At 36.5% G+C, this 23,215-nt stretch overlaps 1 protein-coding gene across 1 annotated transcript in view; it reads left to right on the top strand.

The window, feature by feature from the left end:
* LOC149620854 (uncharacterized) overlaps positions 1-23,120 on the top strand; it is a 39,146-nt gene extending 16,026 nt beyond the window's left edge. The window contains exons 10-11 of the mRNA XM_089854629.1: positions 22,062-22,233; positions 22,981-23,120. Coding sequence (XP_089710755.1) covers positions 22,062-22,233; positions 22,981-23,120 — 312 coding nt within the window. The remainder of the gene's footprint in view (positions 1-22,061; positions 22,234-22,980) is intronic.
* Positions 23,121-23,215: the final 95 nt, after the last annotated feature.

Here is a 23,215-nt window from a genome sequence, read left to right as displayed (position 1 = left end):
ATGTCTCGTGCCACGATTGTCACATCGCGGGCAATTTTTATCAAATCTCGCGATAAATTTCATTCGACACGGAGTGTTCCACAGGAATTTTGTTAATAAAAAGGCATGGCGTTACGCGATTGGTCCGAGGTACTTACTTAAAATTATCAATGAAATTTTAAACAAATTGTAATTTTAAAATAATTCGGTGGTTTTTCTTGGATGTTACAATATTCAGATTGGTCTTATAATCACTAGAAGAATCGATAAAAAATCACTTTATTTTCCACTTCACCCTCCCTTTAGGTAGTTCCACTTTTAAGGCCTTTCGCGTGTTGGGATATATTTTTTATCTTGATGATCAAAGATTTGGCACAGCAGATTATCTCGCCAAACTGCCTGACTTAGTGTTATTCTATTTCCCATTAATTTTTGCAAGAATAGTCATTTATGGAAATGGGGAAACGTCAAGTGAAAGATCTGAGACACTTAAAAAAAACCGGTTTTTAAAATTCAAAATAAGTCAGTTCTAGGGTATTAAAACAATCCCTCGTACTGAAGTAATTAAAATTGTAAACTTGACGATTTTTCATTTTTACCTTCTATGGAAAGGACGATAAAAATGTTTTATGAAATAAATGCAATTGTTCATTTCAAGCTAAGGAAGCGATAAGGAAACGTTTAAGAGAACTGGAGATGTTAAAGGTATTATTTTTATAATAAGTGTAACGAAAAGGTATGTGCCACAAATTCAGAAGCTTTTAGTTGTTGAGAACGAGTGAAAAACTTCACCCGAAGCCTCTACATGTATACATATCGTGTTGGAGGAAGTAGAGGGAGCCATAGAGGGAAGGGGTAAGGCAACTTGAACAGCACAGTCGTTTCTCAATTTCACGCGCATGCGCGCACTTACCCAGGTGCTCAGCTAAGGAGCGATTGGTCGTATAACCGAGGCATCATAGATAATAAAGATGGAGGCATAGTAATTTGTAATGCAAGCATGCACAACTAACCGCAGCTGAGCTAAGCCTCGGACATAAGTTGTCATCAAATTTCTCTCTGTTGCACTGATTGCGCTATTGAAGAACTGTAAGACCATGGACTGTGAATTAAAGAGTACCAGAATTCGCTAGCCTTGAACAGTACACAGAAAAAACAATGTTTAGATTCTAAACGTTTTCCTAAACGGGAAAATGCAACGCCTTTTTAAACACGAGCCCAGCCTACATGCGTTTAGTTCTGAAATTTCTATTTTTCAAACGCGTATAGTTTGAAAATGTTTACGTTTCAAACGCGCATAGATTGAAAAAGTATCTGTTTCAAACGCGTTTAGATTGAAAACGTTTACGTTTCAAACGTGTTTAGACTGAAAACGATTATGTTTCAAACGCGTTTAGATTGAAAAAGTATCTGTTTCAAACGCGTTTAGATTAAAAACGTTTATGTTTCAAACGTGTTTAGACTGAAAACGATCATGTTTGAAACGCGTTTAGATTGAAAACGATTATTTTTCAAACGTGTTTAGACTGAAAACGATTATGTTTGAAACGCGTTTAGATTGAAAACGTTTATGTTTCAAACGCGTTAAGATTGAAAACGTTTACGTTTCAAACGTGTTTAGACTGAAAACGATTATGTTTCAAACGCGTTTAGATTGAAAAAAGTATCTGTTTCAAACGCGTTTAGATTGAAAACGTTTATGTTTCAAACGTGTTTAGACTGAAAACGATTATATTTGAAACGCGTTTAGATTGAAAACGATTATGTTTCAAACGTGTATAGACTGAAAACGATTATGTTTGAAACGCGGTTTAGATTGAAAACGTTTTAAGATTGAAAACGTTTATGTTTCAAACGCGTTTAGATTGAAAACGTTTATGTTTCAAACGCGTTTAGAATGAAAACGTTTATGTTTCAAACGCGTTAAGATTGAAAACGTTTATGTTTCAAACGCGTTTAGATTGAAAACGTTTATGTTTCAAACGCGTTAAGATTGAAAACGTTTATGTTTCAAACGCGTTAAGATTGAAAACGTTTTTTTTCAAACGCGTTAAGATTGAAAACGTTTATTACCTCTCCGTGTGACGTAGTCCAGGAGAGGTTCTGTAACGGCCGTGTCTGTGTGTGTGTCTGTGTGTCTGTCTGTCTGTTGTTACACCCACGTGACCGCGTTCGCAGTTTGCGTATCGGAGCAAACGTGTTCGCCATTTCCGAACTGCTTTCACAGTCACGGAAATGGCTCCTCTACTCGAGTTCTCACACCACCATCTTCTGGTCTTTGTCCATCCCACACGGACACCAGTCTGTTCTTACTGGCTTCTAATCACCACCATCTTCTGTTCTTTGTCAATCCCAACATTGACACCAGTCTGCACTTACACTGGCTTCTAACACCACCATCCACTGGTCTTCCGTCTATTCCACATAGACACCAATCTGTATCATTGGCTTCTACTTTATTATCATCGTTTGGTTTTAGGATATACGCGGCGATCAGCTAGGGTTACGAGAAACGTCTAGCCTCCCTAAGGTGGGATCGCCACCAAAGGTTTTCGCAATTGCGCTTTTTCCTTACTATTATAATGGAAACGAATCGTATATATACCCCAAATTTGAAAAAAGCGGGCAAGAGGGGTACCCTTCACTTTAAACGTCAATATTAGCAAAGTTTGAGAAGATAATAGGTATAACTTTATTTTAAACGATTTAACTATTATTAATGTTAATTATTGATGATTAAAATAATTAAAAATAATTATATTTATTTAAATATTAAAGATAAACCTCTCGTGCAAAGAGTGAGATTATCATTGCCTCCTATATCTACCAAGGCCCGTGCATGCGATATATTTCCTTCATTGCCTCCTATATCTATCAAGGCCCGTGCATTGTGATATATTTCATTCATTGCCTCCTATATCTATCAAGGCCCGAGCATTGTGATATATTTCATTCATTGCCTCCTATATCTATCAAGGCCCGTGCATTGCGATATATTTTTCAAAACAACAACAAAAATGGGAAACCCCAACTCAGAAACATAATAACGTTTTTATTGGATACTTAAGTTTATATAATCTTCTTGACACGGAGAGGTAATATTTTGGTTTTCCCAACTTGTGTTTCAAACGCGTTTAGATTGAAAACGTTTACGTTTCAAACGCGTTCAGATTGAAAACGTTTATGTCTAACCCGCATGTAGTTTTCCAACGTTAATATACAGATGTGGTATAGCTTAAGTAATATATAAACAAATATTTCAAATTATAATATAAAAATTATTCTTGGAATATCAAAATAAAACGGATCTTTATAGCTACAAAACTACCAAAGGCATCGAAATTACGAAAAATAAATCTATATATTACTTTTAAATTATGAAAAAAGAAAATATTAAGGTTTTGTAGGATTTCTTTACACGAGGCGAACTGCTAACGCGTTGCACTAGTGTAACAAGTTGGAAAAACCAAAATATTACCTCTCCGAGTCAAGAGGAGGACTACTACTACAAACTTATTAACCTAGATATAGAATTATTTCTCTTTTTTGAAGTAAAAATTTACGAATTATTAAAGCAGTATTCCAAGCATAGCGAATATTCAGTAAAGCAGACGACATTTACATCCAATAAAGATATGTCTTGGACACATTTAAATCAGTAAATGGGGAAAAAAAAACAGGAAATGAAGTGTATAGATTTTGGAGAGATATAACCTTTATGTGTTTGAAAAGGCCCAATTGTCTACGCCTCAACTGTTAACCCTATATTGTTATAGCTACATTCACAACTTGTTAGCAGTATAAACACTACTGTTTCGTTTCAACTCAACGATTTTCTTAGTTTGGCAACATGAGTGTTAACGTTAAATATCACCAAAGCTGACTTGTGGTTAGACGCACTGAAAGTCAATACGCACCATGATAAGAATGAAAACTTCTAAGCTATAACCCGATAACGATTAGCCCTTTCACTGATCTAATTGCCACCATGATGCATTCTTCTATTATTAATTCTAAACCTGATTATTTAAACGAGTAATTAACTTTCGCCTCACTCTGAACCGTTAGTGTCCCTTCATTACAGACACGAAAATAAAAACCCACAGTTTAGTTCACCTCAGGTCTCAATTATTTACTCTTTGGTTCACTAAGCCTATTGCGGATAATACTTGATTTACCCGATGGAGTCCAGGCCTAAGCTTCCTTCTGACGCGACGCACTAGTGTAACAATGGACGGAAAACACAGACAACAAAGTGGGAAAACCAAAATATTACCTCTCCGAGCCGAAACGAATTTACTTTCTAATCTAAACACAGGTCCACCAGCCAGTGAGAAAAACCGGAAATACGTAGTTCAAATTGGCGGGATATTGCGAAGGTCATTTGTAAACTTTTAATCGTTTAGCATTTCCCTGTGTATCCTCATAATTCTAATGAGGACCTAATATCTATCACTTAAGTGTGTATTTAACTTTCGGCTCACTCTGAACCGATAAAACCTCTTGTAAGAGGACACGAAACAAGGTCAATTCTGGTTTATATCTAGGGTATCTTATTTCATACCCCCAATAGCTTCAACACTTATAGAGAGCCGAAGTATTTAAACCCATATTAAGTAGTGAAGTTAAAAGTTGTGTTTACACTGTATATAAATGTAGTAAAGCTGAATTAAAAAGTAAACACCAAATTTGAAATGTTAATATAAAAGATGTTCTTGGAATATTGAGATGAAACAGAGCTTTATAGCTACGCAACTACTAAAAGAATCGTAATGCCAAAAATTATTTAAAATATTTCCATTTAATATTCTGCAAAAAGGAAATGTTATCATTTTGTAAGAGATCTTATCATCCTACTCGCTTATTATTAACTTTGATAAGCGTGTAGTGTTTCGATTCAGATGCAATCTTCATTACTCGTTCTATATAAACTCTCACTTGTGTCATTACATAGAAAGAAGTTTATCTTAAATAATTAATTAAATATTAATTATTTTAATCGTCAGTATTTTACGTTAATTTTAGTTAAGTCGGTTTAAGAAACTTAATTCCTAAAATAATTTTAAACATAGCTATCTTTAACGTTATACCTCTAGGGAACACCTATATCAGAACTTTTGTAAATTTTAGGGTATATAAGGCGATTGATTCACGTTAAGTGGTAAGAAAATGCACAATTGCGTGAACCTTTGGTGGTGATCCCACCTTAGGGAGGCTAGACTTTTCTCGTAACCCTAGCCGCTCGCCGCGTACATCTTAAGCCTAACGACGATGATGGAGTAGAAGCCAATGTTACAGATTGGTGTCTATGTGGTATAGACGAAAGACCAGTAGATGGTGGTTGTTAGAAGCCAATAAGGATAGTTTGGCGTGTATGTGGGATACACGAAAGATTGGCGCATGGTGTTGTTGTTAGAAGCCAATAAATACTGAGGATGTTGAGTGAAAGAATTGGCGGTTAGTCAGCAGATGAAGGCGTAACGACTAGTCAATGATTGGCGTTAAATAAGATAGATAAAGCTTTTCGGAATTTCTGTGTACTGCGAACGCGGTCCGGAAATTGCGAACTCGTTTGCTCCGACTTGCCAACTGCGAACGCGGTGACAGACAGACACACAGACAGACACACAGACACGTCCAGTGTAAAACCTCTCCGTGACGTCATCGTCACTCGGAGAGGTAAAAACATAGACTGCTTTTTAACTCTTTCCGTATTAATTTTGAGTTGAGAAACAAGATTATCTTAAATATTAAAATAAATATAATTAATATTAAATATTTTCTTCGTTAGTTGTTCGCCTTATTGAGCGTTACATCGTTTTGATAAAGAACAATTAAACATTCTTGAGAGCCTTGACTAATATTGGCGTTTGAAATGAAGCATACGCCGGTTGCTTCGAATTAGTCAAATAGGTAGTATATAAGGGTGTCGAACTACAGATAGAAGCAAGAACAACCGCAATTGCGAAAACCTTTGGTGGACAACCCACCCTAAGGAGGCTAGACGTTTCTCGTAACCCTAGCTGATCGCCGCGAATGTCCTAAACCAAACGATGACGATGGAGTTAGAAGCCAATGAGACAGATTGTTGTCAATGTGGAATAGACGGAAGACCAGTAGATGGTGGTGTTTAGAAGCCAGTATGAACAAGACTGATGTCCAAGTGGAATGGACGAAGACCAGAAGATGGTGGTGATTAGAAGCCAGTGTGTACAGTCTGGTGTCCGTGTGGGATGAACAAAGACCAAAATATGGTGGTGTGAGAACTCAAGTAGAGGAGCCATTTCCGTGACTGTGAATGCATTTCGGAAATGGCGAACACGTTTGCTCCGATTTGGAAACTGCGAACGCGGTCACGTGGGTGTAACAACAGACACACAGACAGACAGACAGACACAAACGATCGTTACAGAACTTCTCCGTGACATACGTCACTCGGAGAGGTAAAAATAGCCTTGGAATATCAAAATGCAACAGAGCTTTAAAGCTAGGAAAGTACTAAATGCATAGTAGTTACGAAAACTATTTCCACATATTCACTTTATATTATGGAAAAAGTGAATATTAAGGTTCTGTAGGATTTCTTTACACATCAAAGCAAAGCGAACTGCTAACGCAGCGCGCTAGTGTAACAACGGACGGACACTGACAGACAAAAACATAGACTGCTCTTTAACTCTTTCCGTATTAATTTTGAGTTGAGAAACAAGATTATCTTAAATATTAAAATAAATATAATTAATATTTAATATTTTCTTCGTTAGTTGTTCGCCTTATTGAGCGTTACATCCAGGCTTGGAAATAAGGTTTATTTCTGAACTAGTCCTCCGGACCAGTGACCCCCTGATGTCTTAAATATGAAACTGGTCCCGGGACCAGTGACCCTTCCCCAATTTATTTTTCTACTGGTCACAGGACTTGTGGTCGTTCTCTCTTCTATAAAAATCTCTCTCGGCTTAGGGTTGTATACACAACTGGACTCATGGAGTCGAAATTTATGTTCAAATGAAAATAATTAAAGAGGTCCCCATATCAATTTTTAATAAAAGTAGGAATTAATAAACTAGTCATTGGGACCAGTGACCCTCACGTTTTGAATAAAAAAAGTGGTCCAAGCTATTAATAAACTGGTTTTTGACCTGTAAACCTGTCTTATTTCCTAGCCTGGTTACATCGTTTTGATAAAGAACAATTAAACATTCTTGAGAGACTTGACTAATATTGGCGTTTGAAATGAAGCATACGCCTGTTGCTTCGCCTTACTCAAATAGGTAGTATATAAAGGATTCGAATAGCAGTTGTAGATAAGAACATCGCAATTGCGTGAACCTTTGGAGGAAGACCCCGCCATTGGAAGGCTAGACGTTCCTGGTAACCCTAGCCGATCGCCGCGTACAAATATAAGTACTCTGGTAATGGTAAAACAGTCAACGTTGTCGTCTCCTAGCAAAAAGCCAAAAACGTTGAACTGACCGGTCCCAGGTGCCTAGAAAGGCTTAAAACAAGCTGCCCCAGCAGAAAGGACACTCGTGCGGGATATGTAAGATAATAAAAATTTAAACAATAGGGGCTAAAAAAGCTAGCATTAGATAAAAAACTCTTTGCTAGACGCCATACCTCCAGTTGTGAACTTGTGAGAGTCTAATAAATATTAACAGTAGAACTCGCAGCAGACAACTCCTTCTAAAGACTTAAGCTATCCACTAGCACCATCGCGCGCCACCATCCTTAACCCACCGCACCAACGCGTGCTTCGGAGGAGGCGGAGTCTATTTATCCTTTTTTGCGGCTTCAGCTAGATTGCGTTCTGGTGGAGTCACCAAATAAGTGTTTACTTTAAAAAATCGAAATCGCAATGATGGGGATGAAAAGCCCGAACACACGGTATTCCTGTCGCCATGCATTGCCAAAGCTACGCTAGAGAGACCTTGAAAACCGGGACCAATACCTCGTGCGAGGGGGGGATTCTCCCCCGCACGAGTAAAAAGTGTAAACATATTCTATACACTCATTTGCAAGTTTAGAATCATCTTGATTTTTAATAGAAAACCCCATTTTGATGTTTTTACGTTGGTACGCCAAGATAATAAATAATTTATTTTGATCGGTTATAATTACTAAACCTCAAATCTGAACTTACAGTTCACAACAAAAATGGCACTGAAACATTTTTGAAGGCAATTTTAGCCTGAGTCAAACCGTTTAATGAGCAACACTTTTCTAAAATTAGAATTCATAACTCAAAATTAAACCCAGTTATATTATAAACCAAACTAATATAAAAATAAAATTTTATTTATTTACTAAATATGGGCGAAGTTCTAATATGGCTTTTTGTGAGTAAATTCTGACTTTTGACGTGTCAAGCACCAGCGAATGAATGTACCCCATTCCCAAATTTCTGAACCTTGGCCTCTCGGCATGAGAAGAGATTAAAACCGATTCACCAAATAAAATTTTAATTATTCTTCCTCAGATGCTCGAGTTAACTACATGACGTCAATATGTTTATATCCTTTACACCTAGAGTAGGTTTTGAACACGTTTAAACCCTGGCGTTTCGGTTTATGCCCACTTTACGATAAGTTTAGATTTTAAACGTGTTTTTTAAGGCTTTCAATGCGCTGTTGTGTTTAGTTTTTATATGTTTAGCTATTACACCCATTGGTTCTAGTTGGTGTTTAGTTTTCGCACGTCAAATCTAGTGGTTTATATTTTCATCATGTTTAAATCAAATGGATGTGCTCAAAACCTATACGTTGTTTTTTCTGTGTATAATACTTTCTTCTACGAAAAACAATCAGCTCGATGGAGGGTAGGTATGGGGTTTATGTGAAATCGATCAACGACCTAGGTCGTTTCTACCACGTTATTTTTGACCTTTTTCACTATCTCTTCAACCCTTAGTATCTTATACACACCAACCATTATCATATTTGTTTGGTGACCTGGTATGAGGATGTCACCTCGTAGGGGTAAAACAAACATAATTTCCTGGTCCTCTATAATTCATCGTCCATGGTAGGACCGTGCCAGTGCTCGGTGCCGGTTTTGAAAGGGGGGTGGGCATGCAGGCTTAGCTGAATTTGGTTTCCGAGCCTCCCTCAACTTGTGCTCATTGATATCATAAAAAATTTAGCTCAAACTCTGAACTGACCTGGAGAGATTTGCCTCGTGAAACTAAATGGTTTAGCAAATTACGGTACAAAAGCTATAATAAACGCATTTTACAATTTGACCAAATCTCTTTTGGCGTGCTTATTTACATGATTATATAATGAGCATTTTTATCCATATCTCCAGGAGTTTATTATATAGGGAGTTACTATAGTTTATACTGTAAGTGGCGTTGCACACAAGGAGATGAATAGTTATTCCCCTTCGAATGCCGAGACCTGGTGAGAATAGAGGGTGGTAATGTTTTGATTTCCTGCTCTACAACCCTGAATTTAAGACACAGTACCTTTCTGTTGTAGCATTTGGAATTAGTAGTTTATAAATATTATTTTTTTAATAACAGCGTCGGCATTTACTGACGATGAAAACCATGATCAGTGGATAATCTTAATTTATCCACCAATTATTGGACCCTTTCAAACGGCATGAAATTTCAAACTATAATATTCTTAAAATTAGAAGTTACGCTTTCTTACGTTAAATTTTTAAGAGTACTATTAGACAATGGATTGCATTCCCTACAGATATAAGAGGTTTTACATCTGTTTATAAATTTAGATTTGTTTTTTTCTCTCACTGGCCATTGTTTATTGTTTTCTTAGGTAACTTTAATGCACTATAAAGAGCATTACGTAAATATTTAAAAATTTAATTGTTACCTAATAAAAATGATTGGAAGAGTCTGAATTAAAAATATTGGTTTGTTCGGTGACAGGGTTTAGTGATTGTTTGATTTAATCTATCGTTTATTTTACGAGCAATTTGAAGGAAAAAAATTATCTTTGCGGTTATCGTTGACTAGTGGCACCTGGTGAGAAACGAAAACTGGCCATTGTTTATTGTTTTCTTGGGTAACGTTAGAATATGCACTAAAATGAGCATTAAATTAACTGGTCCTTGTTTAATTTTTTCTTAGGTAACATTAGAATAAGGACTAAAAATATAATTGAAAATTTAATTGTTACCCAATAAAAATGATTAGAAGAGCCTAAATTAAAAATATTGGTTGGTTTGGTGACAGGAATTAGTGATAGTGTGATTGAATCTATCATTTATTTTACCAGCAATTTAAATAAAAAACTTATCTTCGTAACGGTTATCGTTGGCTGCTGGCACCTGCAGAGAAACCAGGGAACGAACCCTTGTGGTTAAATTTTGCATTAATCTACTTAATATTTAGTCCTTATTCTAATGTTACCTAAGAAAAAATTAAACAAGGACCAGTTAATTTAATGCTCATTTTAGTGCATATTCTAACGTTACCCAAGAAAACAATAAACAATGGCCAGTTTTCGTTTCTCACCAGGTGCCACTAGTCAACGATAACCGCAAAGATAATTTTTTTCCTTCAAATTGCTCGTAAAATAAACGATAGATTAAATCAAACAATCACTAAACCCTGTCACCGAACAAACCAATATTTTTAATTCAGACTCTTCCAATCATTTTTATTAGGTAACAATTAAATTTTTAAATATTTACGTAATGCTCTTTATAGTGCATTAAAGTTACCTAAGAAAACAATAAACAATGGCCAGTGAGAGAAAAAAACAAATCTAAATTTATAAACAGATGTAAAACCTCTTATATCTGTAGGGAATGCAATCCATTGTCTAATAGTACTCTTAAAAATTTAACGTAAGAAAGCGTAACTTCTAATTTTAAGAATATTATAGTTTGAAATTTCATGCCGTTTGAAAGGGTCCAATAATTGGTGGATAAATTAAGATTATCCACTGATCATGGTTTTCATCGTCAGTAAATGCCGACGCTGTTATTAAAAAAATAATATTTATAAACTACTAATTCCAAATGCTACAACAGAAAGGTACTGTGTCTTAAATTCAGGGTTGTAGAGCAGGAAATCAAAACATTACCACCCTCTATTCTCACCAGGTCTCGGCATTCGAAGGGGAATAACTATTCATCTCCTTGTGTGCAACGCCACTTACAGTATAAACTATAGTAACTCCCTATATAATAAACTCCTGGAGATATGGATAAAAATGCTCATTATATAATCATGTAAATAAGCACGCCAAAAGAGATTTGGTCAAATTGTAAAATGCGTTTATTATAGCTTTTGTACCGTAATTTGCTAAACCATTTAGTTTCACGAGGCAAATCTCTCCAGGTCAGTTCAGAGTTTGAGCTAAATTTTTTATGATATCAATGAGCACAAGTTGAGGGAGGCTCGGAAACCAAATTCAGCTAAGCCTGCATGCCCACCCCCCTTTCAAAACCGGCACCGAGCACTGGCACGGTCCTACCATGGACGATGAATTATAGAGGACCAGGAAATTATGTTTGTTTTACCCCTACGAGGTGACATCCTCATACCAGGTCACCAAACAAATATGATAATGGTTGGTGTGTATAAGATACTAAGGGTTGAAGAGATAGTGAAAAAGGTCAAAAATAACGTGGTAGAAACGACCTAGGTCGTTGATCGATTTCACATAAACCCCATACCTACCCTCCATCGAGCTGATTGTTTTTCGTAGAAGAAAGTATTATACACAGAAAAAACAACGTATAGGTTTTGAGCACATCCATTTGATTTAAACATGATGAAAATATAAACCACTAGATTTGACGTGCGAAAACTAAACACCAACTAGAACCAATGGGTGTAATAGCTAAACATATAAAAACTAAACACAACAGCGCATTGAAAGCCTTAAAAAACACGTTTAAAATCTAAACTTATCGTAAAGTGGGCATAAACCGAAACGCCAGGGTTTAAACGTGTTCAAAACCTACTCTAGGTGTAAAGGATATAAACATATTGACGTCATGTAGTTAACTCGAGCATCTGAGGAAGAATAATTAAAATTTTATTTGGTGAATCGGTTTTAATCTCTTCTCATGCCGAGAGGCCAAGGTTCAGAAATTTGGGAATGGGGTACATTCATTCGCTGGTGCTTGACACGTCAAAAGTCAGAATTTACTCACAAAAAGCCATATTAGAACTTCGCCCATATTTAGTAAATAAATAAAATTTTATTTTTATATTAGTTTGGTTTATAATATAACTGGGTTTAATTTTGAGTTATGAATTCTAATTTTAGAAAAGTGTTGCTCATTAAACGGTTTGACTCAGGCTAAAATTGCCTTCAAAAATGTTTCAGTGCCATTTTTGTTGTGAACTGTAAGTTCAGATTTGAGGTTTAGTAATTATAACCGATCAAAATAAATTATTTATTATCTTGGCGTACCAACGTAAAAACATCAAAATGGGGTTTTCTATTAAAAATCAAGATGATTCTAAACTTGCAAATGAGTGTATAGAATATGTTTACACTTTTTACTCGTGCGGGGGAGAATCCCCCCCTCGCACGAGGTATTGGTCCCGGTTTTCAAGGTCTCTCTAGCGTAGCTTTGGCAATGCATGGCGACAGGAATACCGTGTGTTCGGGCTTTTCATCCCCATCATTGCGATTTCGATTTTTTAAAGTAAACACTTATTTGGTGACTCCACCAGAACGCAATCTAGCTGAAGCCGCAAAAAAGGATAAATAGACTCCGCCTCCTCCGAAGCACGCGTTGGTGCGGTGGGTTAAGGATGGTGGCGCGCGATGGTGCTAGTGGATAGCTTAAGTCTTTAGAAGGAGTTGTCTGCTGCGAGTTCTACTGTTAATATTTATTAGACTCTCACAAGTTCACAACTGGAGGTATGGCGTCTAGCAAAGAGTTTTTTATCTAATGCTAGCTTTTTTAGCCCCTATTGTTTAAATTTTTATTATCTTACATATCCCGCACGAGTGTCCTTTCTGCTGGGGCAGCTTGTTTTAAGCCTTTCTAGGCACCTGGGACCGGTCAGTTCAACGTTTTTGGCTTTTTGCTAGGAGACGACAACGTTGACTGTTTTACCATTACCAGAGTACTTATATTTGTACGCGGCGATCGGCTAGGGTTACCAGGAACGTCTAGCCTTCCAATGGCGGGGTCTTCCTCCAAAGGTTCACGCAATTGCGATGTTCTTATCTACAACTGCTATTCGAATCCTTTATATACTACCTATTTGAGTAAGGCGAAGCAACAGGCGTATGCTTCATTTCAAACGCCAATATTAGTCAAGTCTCTCAAGAATGTTTAATTGTTCTTTATCAAAACGATGTAACCAGGCTAGGAAATAAGACAGGTTTACAGGTCAAAAACCAGTTTATTAATAGCTTGGACCACTTTTTTTATTCAAAACGTGAGGGTCACTGGTCCCAATGACTAGTTTATTAATTCCTACTTTTATTAAAAATTGATATGGGGACCTCTTTAATTATTTTCATTTGAACATAAATTTCGACTCCATGAGTCCAGTTGTGTATACAACCCTAAGCCGAGAGAGATTTTTATAGAAGAGAGAACGACCACAAGTCCTGTGACCAGTAGAAAAATAAATTGGGGAAGGGTCACTGGTCCCGGGACCAGTTTCATATTTAAGACATCAGGGGGTCACTGGTCCGGAGGACTAGTTCAGAAATAAACCTTATTTCCAAGCCTGGATGTAACGCTCAATAAGGCGAACAACTAACGAAGAAAATATTAAATATTAATTATATTTATTTTAATATTTAAGATAATCTTGTTTCTCAACTCAAAATTAATACGGAAAGAGTTAAAGAGCAGTCTATGTTTTTGTCTGTCAGTGTCCGTCCGTTGTTACACTAGCGCGCTGCGTTAGCAGTTCGCTTTGCTTTGATGTGTAAAGAAATCCTACAGAACCTTAATATTCACTTTTTCCATAATATAAAGTGAATATGTGGAAATAGTTTTCGTAACTACTATGCATTTAGTACTTTCCTAGCTTTAAAGCTCTGTTGCATTTTGATATTCCAAGGCTATTTTTACCTCTCCGAGTGACGTATGTCACGGAGAAGTTCTGTAACGATCGTTTGTGTCTGTCTGTCTGTCTGTGTGTCTGTTGTTACACCCACGTGACCGCGTTCGCAGTTTCCAAATCGGAGCAAACGTGTTCGCCATTTCCGAAATGCATTCACAGTCACGGAAATGGCTCCTCTACTTGAGTTCTCACACCACCATATTTTGGTCTTTGTTCATCCCACACGGACACCAGACTGTACACACTGGCTTCTAATCACCACCATCTTCTGGTCTTCGTCCATTCCACTTGGACATCAGTCTTGTTCATACTGGCTTCTAAACACCACCATCTACTGGTCTTCCGTCTATTCCACATTGACAACAATCTGTCTCATTGGCTTCTAACTCCATCGTCATCGTTTGGTTTAGGACATTCGCGGCGATCAGCTAGGGTTACGAGAAACGTCTAGCCTCCTTAGGGTGGGTTGTCCACCAAAGGTTTTCGCAATTGCGGTTGTTCTTGCTTCTATCTGTAGTTCGACACCCTTATATACTACCTATTTGACTAATTCGAAGCAACCGGCGTATGCTTCATTTCAAACGCCAATATTAGTCAAGGCTCTCAAGAATGTTTAATTGTTCTTTATCAAAACGATGTAACGCTCAATAAGGCGAACAACTAACGAAGAAAATATTTAATATTAATTATATTTATTTTAATATTTAAGATAATCTTGTTTCTCAACTCAAAATTAATACGGAAAGAGTTAAAAAGCAGTCTATGTTTTTACCTCTCCGAGTGACGATGACGTCACGGAGAGGTTTTACACTGGACGTGTCTGTGTGTCTGTCTGTGTGTCTGTCTGTCACCGCGTTCGCAGTTGGCAAGTCGGAGCAAACGAGTTCGCAATTTCCGGACCGCGTTCGCAGTACACAGAAATTCCGAAAAGCTTTATCTATCTTATTTAACGCCAATCATTGACTAGTCGTTACGCCTTCATCTGCTGACTAACCGCCAATTCTTTCACTCAACATCCTCAGTATTTATTGGCTTCTAACAACAACACCATGCGCCAATCTTTCGTGTATCCCACATACACGCCAAACTATCCTTATTGGCTTCTAACAACCACCATCTACTGGTCTTTCGTCTATACCACATAGACACCAATCTGTAACATTGGCTTCTACTCCATCATCGTCGTTAGGCTTAAGATGTACGCGGCGAGCGGCTAGGGTTACGAGAAAAGTCTAGCCTCCCTAAGGTGGGATCACCACCAAAGGTTCACGCAATTGTGCATTTTCTTACCACTTAACGTGAATCAATCGCCTTATATACCCTAAAATTTACAAAAGTTCTGATATAGGTGTTCCCTAGAGGTATAACGTTAAAGATAGCTATGTTTAAAATTATTTTAGGAATTAAGTTTCTTAAACCGACTTAACTAAAATTAACGTAAAATACTGACGATTAAAATAATTAATATTTAATTAATTATTTAAGATAAACTTCTTTCTATGTAATGACACAAGTGAGAGTTTATATAGAACGAGTAATGAAGATTGCATCTGAATCGAAACACTACACGCTTATCAAAGTTAATAATAAGCGAGTAGGATGATAAGATCTCTTACAAAATGATAACATTTCCTTTTTGCAGAATATTAAATGGAAATATTTTAAATAATTTTTGGCATTACGATTCTTTTAGTAGTTGCGTAGCTATAAAGCTCTGTTTCATCTCAATATTCCAAGAACATCTTTTATATTAACATTTCAAATTTGGTGTTTACTTTTTAATTCAGCTTTACTACATTTATATACAGTGTAAACACAACTTTTAACTTCACTACTTAATATGGGTTTAAATACTTCGGCTCTCTATAAGTGTTGAAGCTATTGGGGGTATGAAATAAGATACCCTAGATATAAACCAGAATTGACCTTGTTTCGTGTCCTCTTACAAGAGGTTTTATCGGTTCAGAGTGAGCCGAAAGTTAAATACACACTTAAGTGATAGATATTAGGTCCTCATTAGAATTATGAGGATACACAGGGAAATGCTAAACGATTAAAAGTTTACAAATGACCTTCGCAATATCCCGCCAATTTGAACTACGTATTTCCGGTTTTTCTCACTGGCTGGTGGACCTGTGTTTAGATTAGAAAGTAAATTCGTTTCGGCTCGGAGAGGTAATATTTTGGTTTTCCCACTTTGTTGTCTGTGTTTTCCGTCCATTGTTACACTAGTGCGTCGCGTCAGAAGGAAGCTTAGGCCTGGACTCCATCGGGTAAATCAAGTATTATCCGCAATAGGCTTAGTGAACCAAAGAGTAAATAATTGAGACCTGAGGTGAACTAAACTGTGGGTTTTTATTTTCGTGTCTGTAATGAAGGGACACTAACGGTTCAGAGTGAGGCGAAAGTTAATTACTCGTTTAAATAATCAGGTTTAGAATTAATAATAGAAGAATGCATCATGGTGGCAATTAGATCAGTGAAAGGGCTAATCGTTATCGGGTTATAGCTTAGAAGTTTTCATTCTTATCATGGTGCGTATTGACTTTCAGTGCGTCTAACCACAAGTCAGCTTTGGTGATATTTAACGTTAACACTCATGTTGCCAAACTAAGAAAATCGTTGAGTTGAAACGAAACAGTAGTGTTTATACTGCTAACAAGTTGTGAATGTAGCTATAACAATATAGGGTTAACAGTTGAGGCGTAGACAATTGGGCCTTTTCAAACACATAAAGGTTATATCTCTCCAAAATCTATACACTTCATTTCCTGTTTTTTTTTCCCCATTTACTGATTTAAATGTGTCCAAGACATATCTTTATTGGATGTAAATGTCGTCTGCTTTACTGAATATTCGCTATGCTTGGAATACTGCTTTAATAATTCGTAAATTTTTACTTCAAAAAAGAGAAATAATTCTATATCTAGGTTAATAAGTTTGAAGTAGTAGTCCTCCTCTTGACTCGGAGAGGTAATATTTTGGTTTTTCCAACTTGTTACACTAGTGCAACGCGTTAGCAGTTCGCCTCGTGTAAAGAAATCCTACAAAACCTTAATATTTTCTTTTTTCATAATTTAAAAGTAATATATAGATTTATTTTTCGTAATTTCGATGCCTTTGGTAGTTTTGTAGCTATAAAGATCCGTTTTATTTTGATATTCCAAGAATAATTTTTATATTATAATTTGAAATATTTGTTTATATATTACTTAAGCTATACCACATCTGTATATTAACGTTGGAAAACTACATGCGGGTTAGACATAAACGTTTTCAATCTGAACGCGTTTGAAACGTAAACGTTTTCAATCTAAACGCGTTTGAAACACAAGTTGGGAAAACCAAAATATTACCTCTCCGTGTCAAGAAGATTATATAAACTTAAGTATCCAATAAAAACGTTATTATGTTTCTGAGTTGGGGTTTCCCATTTTTGTTGTTGTTTTGAAAAATATATCGCAATGCACGGGCCTTGATAGATATAGGAGGCAATGAATGAAATATATCACAATGCTCGGGCCTTGATAGATATAGGAGGCAATGAATGAAATATATCACAATGCACGGGCCTTGATAGATATAGGAGGCAATGAAGGAAATATATCGCATGCACGGGCCTTGGTAGATATAGGAGGCAATGATAATCTCACTCTTTGCACGAGAGGTTTATCTTTAATATTTAAATAAATATAATTATTTTTAATTATTTTAATCATCAATAATTAACATTAATAATAGTTAAATCGTTTAAAATAAAGTTATACCTATTATCTTCTCAAACTTTGCTAATATTGACGTTTAAAGTGAAGGGTACCCCTCTTGCCCGCTTTTTTCAAATTTGGGGTATATATACGATTCGTTTCCATTATAATAGTAAGGAAAAAGCGCAATTGCGAAAACCTTTGGTGGCGATCCCACCTTAGGGAGGCTAGACGTTTCTCGTAACCCTAGCTGATCGCCGCGTATATCCTAAAACCAAACGATGATAATAAAGTAGAAGCCAATGATACAGATTGGTGTCTATGTGGAATAGACGGAAGACCAGTGGATGGTGGTGTTAGAAGCCAGTGTAAGTGCAGACTGGTGTCAATGTTGGGATTGACAAAGAACAGAAGATGGTGGTGATTAGAAGCCAGTAAGAACAGACTGGTGTCCGTGTGGGATGGACAAAGACCAGAAGATGGTGGTGTGAGAACTCGAGTAGAGGAGCCATTTCCGTGACTGTGAAAGCAGTTCGGAAATGGCGAACACGTTTGCTCCGATACGCAAACTGCGAACGCGGTCACGTGGGTGTAACAACAGACAGACAGACACACAGACACACACACAGACACGGCCGTTACAGAACCTCTCCTGGACTACGTCACACGGAGAGGTAATAAACGTTTTCAATCTTAACGCGTTTGAAAAAAAACGTTTTCAATCTTAACGCGTTTGAAACATAAACGTTTTCAATCTTAACGCGTTTGAAACATAAACGTTTTCAATCTAAACGCGTTTGAAACATAAACGTTTTCAATCTTAACGCGTTTGAAACATAAACGTTTTCATTCTAAACGCGTTTGAAACATAAACGTTTTCAATCTAAACGCGTTTGAAACATAAACGTTTTCAATCTTAAAACGTTTTCAATCTAAACCGCGTTTCAAACATAATCGTTTTCAGTCTATACACGTTTGAAACATAATCGTTTTCAATCTAAACGCGTTTCAAATATAATCGTTTTCAGTCTAAACACGTTTGAAACATAAACGTTTTCAATCTAAACGCGTTTGAAACAGATACTTTTTTCAATCTAAACGCGTTTGAAACATAATCGTTTTCAGTCTAAACACGTTTGAAACGTAAACGTTTTCAATCTTAACGCGTTTGAAACATAAACGTTTTCAATCTAAACGCGTTTCAAACATAATCGTTTTCAGTCTAAACACGTTTGAAAAATAATCGTTTTCAATCTAAACGCGTTTCAAACATGATCGTTTTCAGTCTAAACACGTTTGAAACATAAACGTTTTTAATCTAAACGCGTTTGAAACAGATACTTTTTCAATCTAAACGCGTTTGAAACATAATCGTTTTCAGTCTAAACACGTTTGAAACGTAAACGTTTTCAATCTAAACGCGTTTGAAACAGATACTTTTTCAATCTATGCGCGTTTGAAACGTAAACATTTTCAAACTATACGCGTTTGAAAAATAGAAATTTCAGAACTAAACGCATGTAGGCTGGGCTCGTGTTTAAAAAGGCGTTGCATTTTCCCGTTTAGGAAAACGTTTAGAATCTAAACATTGTTTTTTCTGTGTACTGTTCAAGGCTAGCGAATTCTGGTACTCTTTAATTCACAGTCCATGGTCTTACAGTTCTTCAATAGCGCAATCAGTGCAACAGAGAGAAATTTGATGACAACTTATGTCCGAGGCTTAGCTCAGCTGCGGTTAGTTGTGCATGCTTGCATTACAAATTACTATGCCTCCATCTTTATTATCTATGATGCCTCGGTTATACGACCAATCGCTCCTTAGCTGAGCACCTGGGTAAGTGCGCGCATGCGCGTGAAATTGAGAAACGACTGTGCTGTTCAAGTTGCCTTACCCCTTCCCTCTATGGCTCCCTCTACTTCCTCCAACACGATATGTATACATGTAGAGGCTTCGGGTGAAGTTTTTCACTCGTTCTCAACAACTAAAAGCTTCTGAATTTGTGGCACATACCTTTTCGTTACACTTATTATAAAAATAATACCTTTAACATCTCCAGTTCTCTTAAACGTTTCCTTATCGCTTCCTTAGCTTGAAATGAACAATTGCATTTATTTCATAAAACATTTTTATCGTCCTTTCCATAGAAGGTAAAAATGAAAAATCGTCAAGTTTACAATTTTAATTACTTCAGTACGAGGGATTGTTTTAATACCCTAGAACTGACTTATTTTGAATTTTAAAAACCGGTTTTTTTTAAGTGTCTCAGATCTTTCACTTGACGTTTCCCCATTTCCATAAATGACTATTCTTGCAAAAATTAATGGGAAATAGAATAACACTAAGTCAGGCAGTTTGGCGAGATAATCTGCTGTGCCAAATCTTTGATCATCAAGATAAAAAATATATCCCAACACGCGAAAGGCCTTAAAAGTGGAACTACCTAAAGGGAGGGTGAAGTGGAAAATAAAGTGATTTTTTATCGATTCTTCTAGTGATTATAAGACCAATCTGAATATTGTAACATCCAAGAAAAACCACCGAATTATTTTAAAATTACAATTTGTTTAAAATTTCATTGATAATTTTAAGTAAGTACCTCGGACCAATCGCGTAACGCCATGCCTTTTTATTAACAAAATTCCTGTGGAACACTCCGTGTCGAATGAAATTTATCGCGAGATTTGATAAAAATTGCCCGCGATGTGACAATCGTGGCACGAGACATGGAGCGTGCCACGATAATTTTGTTAACAAAAAGGCAGCGCGTTGGTCGGAGGGGCGTTTTTGAAAATAATCCATAAAATCTCAACCCAATTTGAATTTTAAAACCATTCGCAAGTATTTCCTGAATGGTTCACTATGCAAATTGGTCTAATAATTAGTAGAAGAATAGAGAAAAAAAATCACTTCATTTTTCTCTTCATCCACCTTTCAAAGCAAAACATTATAACGTCATAACGTATATTACTAGTTGGTAGCCCAAAGAAGCTAGAGAGAAACCGATGCTTTGTGTTGTAAATAATATACTGTTCATTACGGATTACTATTTATCCACTACAGCATCAAAACTTCTGTTTCTCTGTCCAATTAGAAGGAAATCACTTTTTCTCTTTCATCGAGGCGAGGAAATTGCATTTTATCGTAGGTCAAAATCTTTTCAGTTCCAGTTATCGAGGACTTGGGTTACAAAAAATTATAAAAATTTTGGCAACCAAGATTTTTCACATCGAAACATAAAGTTTCTAAACGGTAGAATACAATTTTTGTCGATAAATAACGTGGAGCGATATTTCTAGACAGGATTTGAATATTCAGAATCCATGTCGCAACAACACTCTAAGAAATCGAAGTGTTAAAAATGTGTTAAAAAGGTGTAAATTTAGAATACTCTTTTTTTTACACCGTAAAAACACCCAAAAAAGAGTTTTTTAAAACCTTGAGTTTTTGTGGCCAATTTAAGGTGTAAATTCAGTGTAAAGTTACGCTTTAAAAACACAATTTGAAATTAAACATGGAAATTTATAATAAGGCTGGTTTCTTAAATAAGGTCTTTCATTTCCATTAATGTTTGAATATTAGAGTAAAAAATAATTTGTTTAACATTTATTTAAAGATGATATTCATGAAAGAACATATTTTTCCTTTAAATAAAATAACTAAGAAATTGGTAATCAGGCGGTATTGTGCCATTATAAAACACTGCTAAAACGTGTTAGGCGACACTCTTACAGGTGTTAGGCGACAATCTTAACGGTGTTAGGCGACACTCTTACAGGTGTTAGGCGACACTCTTAAAGGTGTTAGGCGACACTCTTAACGGTGTTAGACGACACTCTTACAGGTGTTAGGCGACACTCTTAACGGTGTTAGGCGACACTCTTAACGGTGTTAGGCGACACTCTTAACGGTGTTAGGCGACACTCTTAACGGTGTTAGGAGACACTCTTAACGGTGTTAGGCGACACTCTTAACGGTGTTAGGCGACACTCTTAACGGTGTTAGGCGACACTCTTAACGGTGTTAGGCGACACTCTTAACGGTGTTAGGCGACACTCTTAACGGTGTTAGGCGACACTCTTAACGGTGTTAGGCGACACTCTTAACGGTGTTAGGCGACACTCTTAACGGTGTTAGGCGACACTCTTAACGGTGTTAGGCGACACTCTTAACGGTGTTAGGCGACACTCCTTATAGTGTTAGGCGACACTCCTTATAGTGTTAGGCGACACTCTTAATAGTGTTAAGCGACACTCTTAATAGTGTTAAGCGACACTCTTAATGAGATGAAATAAAACTTACTAGAAAAATTAAACGAATAGAAAGGTTTTTTTCATTCTTAAATTCCTTATTTTATATTTAGAAGTTACAACGATTCCCTAATATTCTAATAATTCTTGATGTTCTATTATCTAATCTCATCCCTCATCCCTTTAAAAAGGGAATGACCATCGTCTACTATATGGATATTCACGCCAAGTTTTACTGGGTTTCAAATTTCGTGGGAAATTTAGGTTCTAAAGCGCACCCCTTGCGTAGGCATTGGGCGAATTAAAAGGTACCCAAAAAAATTCTCGAAATAGGAGCGCGCTCAGGCCTGAATTAATAATGTTGGCGAAGATACAAGGTTAGGTTTCTGGTTAATTAACGTTAAAGAGTTACCAATAATGAAAATATTTCTTCAGATGGTCATGTTTTTTCCCTCTCATTGAACAGAATTAACAATGGAAACGAACCTTAGGATGTACCATTTGACCGACCTCCCGCACTAAGTTCGCCCTTCCCAAAGTAGGAAACAGCGTCAAAAGACGCCCTCCGATAATGACGGAGTAGCAAGGGAATACCTAGATAACGATTTTCTAGCTTATCTAAATATAAAAGAAAGGTGAAATAAGCCATAATCAGTAACATATCCTTTGATATTATTGCAAAATGATGCTTAAAAGGATAAACTTATATTTAAATCGGGGTAAACAAACAATTTACAGTAAATTCTTGAGATATTAATGGATTTTTAATGAAAGTTTTGTTTGTATTTCAAATTTATATCAACAGACGCAAGCAATTTAGATCAGAAAATATTTTGTTATTATTAGGGTTTTCTAAATTTTTTATTCAAAGGATGCCCAGCACTTTGGGCCTTTTAGTGCCGTGTACACTTAACATTAAATAAACCTTCTTTGTTGCGCCGTCTATATTTAGTTTAGCTTTTGATGACTTTTTTATATTCATTTCCTTGGTTTTGAATAAATATTGACTAAGTTCATTAATATTGGCATTAGGCAACACCAGACGAAGCCCCGGTCACTACACGTGGAAGGCTGGCCAACTACCACTGCCTCTAACGGTGCTTCTTGGTGTGAGGGAAACTACCTCCGATGGCAGCCCTGTCCTGCGGTGTTTGCTTCTCTTATGGCAATAATCAAATGGTCTCTGATGGTTCTAGGTTTTAAAACCACAACGCTAGTATTTTTATTCTTAAAAAAATTAGGATTGAAGTATTATCAATAGTAGCGC

Source organism: Phalangium opilio, unplaced genomic scaffold (assembly GCF_054372755.1).
Source record: "Phalangium opilio isolate 3A_F unplaced genomic scaffold, DU_Popi_V2 ptg000209l_1, whole genome shotgun sequence".
Classification (NCBI taxonomy): Eukaryota; Metazoa; Arthropoda; class Arachnida; order Opiliones; family Phalangiidae; genus Phalangium; species Phalangium opilio.
The sequence above is the reverse complement of the archived record's forward strand: the minus strand, read 5'-3'. Positions and strand labels throughout refer to the sequence as shown.